The 10,967-nt window shown below is 41.9% G+C and overlaps 2 protein-coding genes across 3 annotated transcripts; both read right to left on the reverse strand.

Moving 5' to 3' along the window:
* Positions 1–873: 873 nt before the first annotated feature.
* Positions 874–3,171, reverse strand: LOC134024152 (zinc finger protein 530-like). Its single transcript, XM_062466625.1, has 2 exons — positions 2,942–3,171; positions 874–2,554 (listed from the first exon to the last, which is right to left on the reverse strand). Exon 2 carries the CDS (start codon positions 2,504–2,506, stop codon positions 1,289–1,291), a length of 1,218 nt encoding a protein of 405 aa, XP_062322609.1. The 5' UTR covers positions 2,507–2,554; positions 2,942–3,171; the 3' UTR covers positions 874–1,288.
* Positions 3,172–3,466: 295 nt separating this feature from the next.
* On the reverse strand, positions 3,467–8,002 carry im:7147486 (zinc finger protein 91). Of its 2 annotated transcripts, none has more exons than XM_062466627.1 (2): positions 7,513–8,002; positions 3,467–6,883 (listed from the first exon to the last, which is right to left on the reverse strand). In XM_062466627.1, exon 2 carries the CDS (start codon positions 6,830–6,832, stop codon positions 3,809–3,811), a length of 3,024 nt encoding a protein of 1,007 aa, XP_062322611.1. In that variant the 5' UTR covers positions 6,833–6,883; positions 7,513–8,002; the 3' UTR covers positions 3,467–3,808. The 2 variants fall into 2 exon arrangements, with proteins under 2 accessions (XP_062322611.1, XP_062322610.1); XM_062466626.1 differs by having other exon boundaries at positions 7,495–8,002.
* Positions 8,003–10,967: the final 2,965 nt, after the last annotated feature.

Here is a 10,967-nt window from a genome sequence, read left to right on the forward strand (position 1 = left end):
GGGGAATTATTATCTGCCAATGTATCTTTAACGTCTGTCATAGCTCGAGTGTTTAATCAAATTGCTTATAGGCTACATAACCAAGAAATACTTAAAAAAAAAATCTATAATCATGTCAGCGAATAAATAATATACAGTAGGGCAGTGCACTACGCTACTAACCTGCTATTCTTTCTTGACATAGGCCTACTAGAATTATTTTATTCAAAACATGGTCATTTCACACCTAACAAATTAAACAATTAAATGGTTTAAAGATAGTAACACACGTGTGATTATTATTCAGATATTATGTAGTACAATTCATACTTAACGAATCGCAGTTATGTCTTTTGTTCGCATTGGCTTCCTTGAGAACCTCAACTGGCAGCTAACGACTTCTACCTTGCTAGCTAGTCAGCTACCATAACGATTCACATGAGAACAATTCAGGAACACCTTCAGCCATGACGACGTTATGGCTTCAATCAACATGCACGGATTAAGGAGCGTACAATACTAGTTGATTAATTGCAACGTGCATATTAATTGCAGGCTGATCCCGTACTCACATTTGTTAATTTTTCCATCTATTTTTTTCGTACAGTAGTAAGAACAAGCGTCGCGTTGTCTGTGTCATCATCAACAGTGGCCATGCTAAAGCAACTTCGTTTTGTAATTTGGGGTGCGCCGGCAATGGTATCTTTCTCTGACTGCTAAAATCGGCAACTGACAGTATCGATGTACAGGATCTTGAAAGTTTGAAGCTTCTAAAACCATCTTATTGACTAGAGGCCAGCAACACATTCCTTTTTCATCTGCATTTCAGCAGAACATTTATTTTTCATAATTTCATCATTACACAGGAGAATATAAAACAAGACACAAAGGAACAAAGACAACCCAATTTATTAGGACACGACCAGCAGAGGGAAATATTCTCTTTAATTTAGACAATGAAATAACGATTTAAAAATAACTGCAAAAAAACACATATACAAACAGCAAGGCAGCATGTGAACAATGCTCAAACTGTCCATTTTGCAGAGTTACTTTGCAAAAATAATTAAATCAGTCATAAATCCATTCATTGACGTATTTATCTTAATCATGCAGACCTCATTGATAGTGCAAACCTATGTCCTTTTAAAGGAATGTGTAACAAATTCAGGGCACGACATTTAAACAAACGACATGTAACCTAACCTTGCTGTGTAGCACATTACAAGACAGTCTTCTATGACCATTAATCATTTGTGTAAATGTGGTGTCTGCAAATTAGGAATTGTTTATTGTTAATGTTTATCTCTTACTGGGAAAGGGTTGAAGCGTACGTCATTTTTAACAGCTGAGTTGGTTTAGAAGAAGAGCTTTCTATCACATAACAGTCATCGTCTGAATCACATTCTGTTTTTATTGTAACAGCAGGCCCCTTTAACGTTAAGTCAGGCCCAACTGCCTTGTTGTGGTACCTCTGAATACCTCTGGAAGCTTGGATATTGACTTGAAGCTCTCTGTCAGCAGTGTTTTGAGTGTAGGGGCTTGGAGAATGCTTTACTCTCCTGCGATTTTTTGGCATCAACGCCAGCCGTTCAACATAACCTGAAGCTTTTTCACACTCGTGTCTCTGAAGCAAATGAGCAGTATGAAATGGTAATTGACACAATCTACATCTGAAGCACTCCTTCCCAGGCGTCTCAAGCATTGTCTTCTCACACACTCGGTGCTTTGAAAGGGTATATGTCTGTGCTCCCTCAGGTATACCAATAGGATGCTCTTCACCCACATCCATCTTAAACACCTTGTCATTCAGTGCAGTTGTGATACTGAGGGCGGTAGAAGCTGTTGTTTTTCTGACCACTGGAGCAGTTGTGCTTCTGGCCTTTGGGGCAGATGTAATCCTGGCCATGAGGGCTGTGGAGGATGAGTGACATATATGGGGTACTGGCACTGATTTACTGATGGGCAGAAGCTCACCACAAAGCACACAGGCTAGAACTCGCCTTTTATTGTGAACAGTGTGGTGCCTGATCAGATTGTTCTTCGATGTAAAGCCCTCCTCGCAGTTGGCACACTGGAAGGGTTTTTCCTTATCAAAACACCGCAGAGTCTTCAACAGCACCACTGGCTGATACAGAGGCCAGAGGTCAACCGTTGATACAATTGGAGAACTCAGGGGCTTAGAAGGAGAATTTATATGCACTGGTTTAAACCATCTAACCTGCCTTTCTTTCTGTTTCATCATTTCCATCCTGCGCTTCTTTATGGTGGAATGATCCAGCATGGAATGACCTGGTTCATGGTTGGAGCTGTGTTTCAACATGTCCATGTACAAAGAGAACTCGGTTCCACAGGTGCAGATGTACTTTACAGCTGGACACCAGTGTTCCTCTAACCACATCCTGTCTGGAAACCACTCCTCACAGCTAAAGCAGAAGGGGAGGTCATCCTCAAGCTCACAGTCTGATCCAACACTGTCGAAATGTGTGGAAAGGTTGTCGTTTTCTATTTGCGTCTTTTGCATCATGAAGAGTTCTTGGTGTGTAGACTGAGTTTACACAGTTCAGGAGCCTGTCTGGAGGCAGGGACAGAAAGAAATCTGTTACTTACTCCCCACCCAAGAAAGCTTATGCTGTTTATGAGGCAACTTGAGACAAGGCACATGAACCACATACAAGTGGACTATCAGTAGTCATAAAGGACCTGTGTGCATGTTTCATACAAAAATTAACAACGAATGAAAAATTCCCGAAGCTTTGAGTAGGTACAAAAAAAGTATACAAACGTTTGATTATCCGGCTAAACAAGTCATTGATTTGCCATATTTCACCAATACATACATATACGTTTCAAAAGAGTATTATCATTCACTACTATTAATTTTACTAACCGAACTCACTGACGTTTACATTCAATTTACAGTAGTTATAACTAGCTACAGCTTGACAGACATGTTTCTTACCATAGCGTCAAACTAGTTAGCTAACGTTAGCTAGCTAGCTAGCTGATGTCCAGTCAGCAACCATTCCGTGTGTGTCAATAAGATCACCAGGAATATTATGTCATGCTAAAAGTATTGCTATTTACATGTACGTTGTTCAATAACGTAGTATACGATTCAATAATTTTTAAGAAAAATGTACAGGTTTGACAAATGCACTCCACCCAGCGGCCCCGGCAGGCGGTCTCGAAGGTCTTCTTCATACGATTTATAAAGAAAATGATTAGGCGCCACGTCCTCCGACAAAAATGCATACTGCCACCTATATCACTGGAGTACGTATACATCTGTCAGTGATGGGCTAGTTCTCTCAAACCGTCTCCAACCTACTCACAACCTCAATTTACTACTTGTTTGCCTTCCAACGAATCTGCTAATATTATCCATTTAGGAAAATATGCACTTTGAATATCATCACTGTTTGTGCAGGGTATCAGATGCAGAATCTTCTGTGATTATAAATAACTAATTACACTGTTGTAGATTTTGAATGACACTTTTATTTACATTTGAACAAGGGTCACAGACAAGCTACATCATATACTGTGTACAGACAAGATACTTACGTCCAACTACTGTATACAACTCCAGAAATGTGCATGAACACAACTGTAAAAATTGACTATTTTGAAGTTGAAGGCTGACAAAAAATCACATGCTCAAAACACATTTCACAACAGTTACAGGTTTAATAGAAACACTGTACATCGAGTCTACTTTTAAGTAATATGAAGTGTTATACACTTCATTTTATGCACTATGCAGGGTTCCGAGTTTTAAAATCAAAACCTACTCTGTAGTTAAGTCATATATAGATTTTCACCCAGATCAAATTGTCACTTGAGTTACTGGCACTATGTCTCCTGCCCTGATTTTATGGACCTTCCTACTGTGGTCCTTCAACGATTTAAGGCTAGAATAGACACGCTGGCAGACTAGGCAGGAAAATGAATCTGACTGATTGTGAGTGAGCAAGTGTTTCTGCAACCCCTCTACTGTTCCAAACCAGCGTACACAAACAGGGCAGCGCATGGGTTTGAAGGCTGTCTTGCACCCACCACTTCTCTGGTGAAACTTCAGACTGAGAACATTAGGGAAGTCCACATTACAGCGGGAACAGTGATTTGTCCTTACAGCAACAGAACCTTGGATACCTTTGCACCGATTCAATGACAGGTGCTTTATCAGCGAACTGCGAGTGCTGAAGGTATTGTTGCATCGAATACATATACAACGTTGCTTACTCTTGGACAGAGACAGTTGATTTCCAGGAAGTTGCATTGATTGGCACTGCTCTGAAAAAGGTTGTTTCTTCAGGGCAGGTTGCTTTGAGGGCCGATGGTGTGGGTGTTGCTGGAACCGTAAGAGCAGAGGCTGAGCGCGCTGCAGTTGCACACCATGATATAGCTGGTTGTGTGGCTGCATGTGTACTTGTAAGTGGACCTCGTAGTCTGCCCAGGAACCGAGAGTCTCACCACACGTGGGACAAGTGTAAGACTCCTGTGCATGTTTCTGCAGATGCTCCAGGAGAAGCTGAGGAGAGGTGAAACCGGCCCCACACTCGCACGTCACTCTCCTTGGGAGCACAGAGGGCAATGACATGATACCCCAGTTTGAACCGTTATCTCCCTGGTTTGGGTCTGACGCCTCACTCTTGGCACCAAGAAGTGACAGAGACTTGCTAGCTGAGAAGTTATGCTGCCTGTTATCCATCCCTCCCACTGTTCGCCTTAACTGACATTTCCTCCTATGGGCCATCATGTTATCTCTACGGTTAAAGCTCTTACCACAGACAAAGCAATCATGCATAGGCTTTCCTTTGACCTTTTGATGTACTGATCCAAATTCACCTTGCAGGACATATGACCTCAGAGAACCACATATTTTTTGATGCTTTCTTAATGTAGTTCCCCGACTATAGGTCTTCAGACAATTGTTACAGGGGTAGCGTTTTACACCATCTTTAATGAAAAACGGCATTTGATTCTTAGGAGACACGGACATATCTGAGGACATAGGTTCCTGTTGCTCGACATCACTGATTGCAGCATCTTCTGCTTCAATCAGCACTTCAGTCTCGTCATCCAGAGGAATTGTCCACTGCCCATCTTCTTCTTGGCCAGAACAACCTGCTTTTTCTGCATCGTCTGATCCCTCCCTCTGGTCAGTCTTGAACTGGTTAGCTACCCACTCGTCCGCAGAAGCTCCCATTTCTACTGACGCAATGTTTTTTGTTGGATGTTTGGGGGAAAAAGGTGAAAAGCTCCTGGGACAGCCAGTCCAGGCCAGACCTGGGAGCTGAGCTCCAGATTCGACCTCCATAGTAATAACCTCCCCCTTTATATGTTGAAAAGTATCAGTTCCCACAGCAATGCTAGTGGGACTTTGAGGCCTTTCCCTAATGTCCACAATATGTCTCGTTTCATTGTTTGTCCCTAGTGCAGTATCTTTAGCCAGGGTTGGGACTGAAGCATGATGGGAGAGTTGTGGCCCTAGACACTTGTGAGTTTTGAGGCTATATCTACGGGTGTAACTATGCTTGCAAAACTGACAATAGAAAGGCTTCCTTGTATTAGAGTGTAGAAAGGCTCTCTGCTGCTTGAAGTGGTAGGTCTTTTGATGATGGAATGATGAGGTCCTTTTGATAAAGGGCAATTTACTCTTTGCTGAGTGAAAAAGGGCCTTGTCTGATAACATGGGGCAGGTATGGTTGTCTGGGAGAGACGATTTTCCGATAATCAGTTGTTTGCAGAGACGACAACATTTCACTTTCTCTTTCCTGTGTGTGGCGTGATGCACAGTCAAACTATCACAGTCCTTAAAAACTCTTCTGCAACGGCCACATTGATAGCTCCCCTGTGCACTCATATTGCTAAAATCAATAAGCTTTTGGCGGGTCTCAAGAACAACAACTGGACAGTATGACTTAGTCGGAACTACAATATTTTCACTACAGGAATTTCTAAACACACTGGCTTTTGTTTTGGTACTAGATTTCAACAACAGCCGTCTAAGCTGATCAATAGATGAACCTGGGGTAGCTGACAGCTTTGATTTTGATGTTATCGCTACTGGTATTGTCTCCGTTTTAGGGATCACGTGTCTTTTGCAGTGTTTGGAAGAAGGCTGAGGAGTTTGGAAACGTTTCATGTAGGCTGTTGCCAGCATCTTCATTATGGACTTATTTTTAGGTATGCAGTCATTTTTTCTGGTAACAGAATGGTTGACTTCCACTGGAGACTGGATGGCTTGTGAAGAGGGCTCCACAAATGACAAACTCTGGCCGTGCTCTGTTGGATTTGGTGGGGATATGTCTTCTGAAGGTATAGCTAGGAGGATAAGCCGACCAGAGTCAACTTCTGTGGTAGGAAATCCACTGACAATCGTTGGGAAATTGGAACTAGACATTATGGATGAAGGAGGGATGGTGAGACTGCTGAAAGCTGATTTGTTCAGGGTTGGCTGGAGCAAAGGAGGCTCACAGCAGTCTCCGTCTGCACAGACAGCAGCAGTGGCTTCGCCAGGCTGCATTTCAGTTTTTGACACATGAGTCTTTTTATGTTCCATCATAAGATTGAAGTCTTTAAACTCACATCCACAGTCACAGATAAAATGAGTGCAAGCAGGAGACTCCAGTGTGGGAGTTATGCAGTGCTTCTTGTTCGATTCGTCCATGGAACCAATCTGAGCACTAGAAGATGGCTTTGAAGAACCCAAATGCTTGTCTTGATGCAAGTCATTTACATGGGATGCCTGATGGACAAGCAGCGATCTTAGTCCGGTAAATGTAGCAGAACATGCCATACAGCTGTACACTTTCGAAGTGGTGGTGTTTCCCTGAAGCCCAAGCATTTTGATCAGAGTGAATAAAGAGGGGAGGAATTAGTCCGATATGTTAATATCCTGAAGAAGAAAAAAAAGGAGAAAATATAAGACAGAATTGTAAAACATAATATGTAATGACAGTACTACATTCGCAATGGTCCCATTTGGGGGGATAATTAAGTGAGAAGTCAATTGAGAAAATATATAGTAGCCAACTAGACTCCTTAAGTTTTGAACATTAACAAGGTTGCCAAATCAAAGCCCGCATTAACTTATTAGCTAACTAATAGCTAACTAATAGCTCGTGATAATCGGTTGAGAAACTAACTAGCTTGCTAGCATTGCTACTTAGCTAGCGTTATCTGTGATGTGACAAGACAGCATTATATACCATATTGATAAACTAACCAGCTAAAACGAGCTGAATACTTTCAGCTTCGCTAACATCATTTAGGTAGTTAAAGAGTAAGATAAATGTAGCTTTCCCCAAAGACGTCAACGACAGACTAGCTTTCAAGAACGTTCTGCTAACACCAATGCAGCCACAGTAATGTATCGAAGACAGGAAACCAGCCTGTGTTAGCTAGCTATGCTACCGTGTTAGTCTAAAGCCTAACGCGTTAACAAAATAACAATACAGATTTGGTCAAATGTCAACTCTTAATATAATCGATTATCCAATAACGTACTTGACAAGAGAGCCATACTTCGGAATGGAATCTTCATGCTTCCTAGCGTTGTTTCACGTCGCTGCCTTCAGTTTCGTGTGGAAAAATGCGGGTGTGTACACTGGCACCAGCACTAACGCTAGTCAAGGAGGGGTAGGGGGTGGAAAGACTGTAGGGCAGAGAGGTTGATATATAATTTGGTCTTCCTGTTCTTCTTTCACAACCTAACCTTAATTCTCAAAATAATAAACATGTATTCTTCTCTTGATTTAGAAGTGGTCTTGAAACGTCATTCCCTTTGGTCTGCGCCACATCGTCGACACAGTCTTCTATAATTTGCTTGGGTCCTCTATTGCCCGTCGAATCAGTACAAATTGTATTGTCAAAGTGTATCTATCCCATTTGTGTAATCGTTGTAAATAGTTTAGACTAAATACTAGCTGTAATGTATCCGTAATGTAAACCACAGTAAGTCAAGGTGCACAAAGATTCAACTACCATGAGCCTTTGCGCATTTTCTGGGAGAGCTAAAGCGTCTGTCGTCATATTGTAGTCCAAAATCTCCCGCGAAAGTGGCATTTTTGGATTTCCGGTTCCTGGAAAAGGAAAGGAAGGAAAATCCTATTCATTTCTCTCATTGGAATTTAGTAAAGTGGACAAATCATGCTTTGTGTTTAACACAGGCTTACTATGTGTAATATATTTTGCATGTTGAGGGGAATCCTATAAGTAGATATATCCATTATTTAGATTAACCTGTGTACACCTACTGACAGCAAGCATAAACCTAACAAATACAATGGGACTATGCATTGCTGCCTTTTACTGAACTGGAGTGCATAAGGTGCTTTTCTGTAAGCATGCAAGTCTTTATCAATTACAGATTCATAGGGTCATTGAGTCCATCAAAATTTGTTTTTGTTTCTACAGACCTATTCAACATTATGCAATATAATTGGTGTAGAACAAGCCCCCTAGCCAAAACGTATACTGCGGTGGAGTCTGTCAAATCATCCCATCTTGTCCTATAATAAACATGTAAATGCCCTAATGTCTGTCAGGGTTAAAAAAAAATTGACAATAACAGTTATTCTCAATGTAATGCATGGATTGGGTTGTATAATGCATGATGATACTAAAATGGTTATTACATTCTGGGACCAGGAAGTTCTATAGGAGGTTTCTCATCATAACACAAAAATATTATGCAGCCAGAGATTAAGATGCCAGTGAAACACAAAAATACAGATCACTTGAACTATTAGTGCACAGCCCCATCACCCTGTGTGACTATCCAGTCAACACGGTTGCGTCCTTCTGCTTCCTGGGAACTATCCGCTCCCAGGACCTCAAGTGGGAACTGAACATCAGGTCCCTCACCAAGAAAGCACAACAGAGGATGTACTTCCTGTGGCAGCTGAAGAAGTTCAACCTGCCAAAGACAATGATGGTGCACTTCTACTCAGCCATAATTGAGTCCATCCTCACCTCTTCCATCATCATCATCTGGTACACTGCTGCCACCGCCAAGACAAGTGCAGACTGCAGCGCATCCTCTGCGCTGCTGAGAAGGTGATCGGCGGCGATCTGCCTTCCCTCAAGGACCTGTACACCTCTAGGACCCTGAGGCACGCAAAGAAGATTGTGGCCGACGCCTCCCACCCTGGACACACTCTGTTTCAGCCACTCCCCTCCGGCAGCAAGCTTTGTTCCACTAGGACCAAAACCTCACGCCATAAGAACAGGTCCTTCCCTTCCGCAACTAGCCTTATCAACAAGGCCCTCAACTGACACTGTCACTTTATCACATACAGCCCTACTGCACTCTCAGATTGTTCGTTTTTCACATTTTATATTTAAGGATATAACTTCAAGATTCAATATGTTTATTATATGTTAACTGTATGCACCTGCCCGCCACAGTAAATTCCTTATTTGTGAACACTTGGGGAATAAACACAAATCTGATTCAGTGCCCATGGTAAAATTGGTGGCAAACACAGATTCCTGGAATTATAGTTATGGCACAGTGATGCAGCTGGTGATGACAGGTCTTCTCAGTGGCTTTGTTACCTATGTTTCTGAGATCACAATTGAAATTCTCTGTCATCTCTGAAGTACTTGTTCAAACGCCACATCATTTATTTTAGTCACTTATGCACAACATAAAATACATTTCTCATTATTCTAAACAAATTGCCAATGCCCTGGCACATTCATGCAAATGATTATGTAGTGCAGGGGTCCCCAAACTTTTTTCTGCAAGGGCCAGATAATTTTTCCTTTCTTTAATGTGGGGCCGGGTCGGTCTGTAACAGAAAATGACATGGGCCGGAGTGACTACCAGTATTATTGTGGAGATTTGATTATGATTTTAAATGTATTTATTATGCTAGATTAGTTTATTATGCACCATAAATCCGTACATATCAAGGGATATATAGCCTATTAAAAGAGCATTATTACTATCGTAATGACCTTTTTTCATATTCATTGCTATTGAAATAAAATCATTTACTTACTTATGCATATGAATCAGTGTGAACAGTTTTTTAAAATAATTTTTTATAAATAAAAATTTCTCTGGCATAGTTCAGAGGGCCGGTCCAAATGTGTGGGCGGGCCGCATTCGCCCCGCGGGCCGTAGTTTGGAGACCCCTGATGTAGTGTAAGGGGTGTTTATGTTTATTAGGGCTGCAACAACGAATCGATAAAATCAATAAAATGTGATTGTTAAAACCTGATTTCGGTGTTGCTTCATTCTGCCTTCGCCAATTCAATTTTTGCAGTCTCTCACGCACTATCGCTCATTGAAAGAGATCTATTCCAATATTTACGATTGGAGAGTGTCAAGATGGCCGCTACACTCTGACCTTTCAATTGACACCTTGTTTGACCCAGTAGGAGCTTCCATGCCCTGGTGACAGCCTTCTAAAGCCAATTAGGTCTGTGGGTCCTGCTGTTGTTCTGAAACACATGGCGAGGGAAATCAGTACGACCTAAGTCATTCAAGGTGTGGGAGCATTTCACACTAAACTAGAGGGTACAATTTCCGGGGAAATTGTGTTTCTGGGGAAATTGTGGGGTGTGCTCCTGTATTTTTGTACGTCTTTTGACTGGTTAGCTGCTGCGATTCCCACACAACAGAAGTGTAGTAGTTAGCTAGCTCTACAATTTACCAGGGCTAGGTCTGAATCTAGGAGCAAAATGGAGCACAGCTGCCAGCTGAAGGTATATGCAGGTAGCAACGCAGTGCTAAATAAGTATTTAGCTGGTTGGCTCCATGACGCCAAACTTTCCTAGACTTTAAGCTACGGTACTAATGCTGAGGGCTCGCTGATATAGCTGTCTGTGTTACTAGAACGGCGTATCTATGCGTCGTTGCTAACGTGTGCCGACATTGTGACGTTAGGCTAGCATTGGAGGTCCCTTCTGCCACACAAGGCACTTTTTTCCACCAAAACGTAATTTCAGCTTAAACCGTGCAACGGAAC

Source organism: Osmerus eperlanus, chromosome 7 (assembly GCF_963692335.1).
Source record: "Osmerus eperlanus chromosome 7, fOsmEpe2.1, whole genome shotgun sequence".
NCBI classification, from domain to species: Eukaryota; Metazoa; Chordata; class Actinopteri; order Osmeriformes; family Osmeridae; genus Osmerus; species Osmerus eperlanus.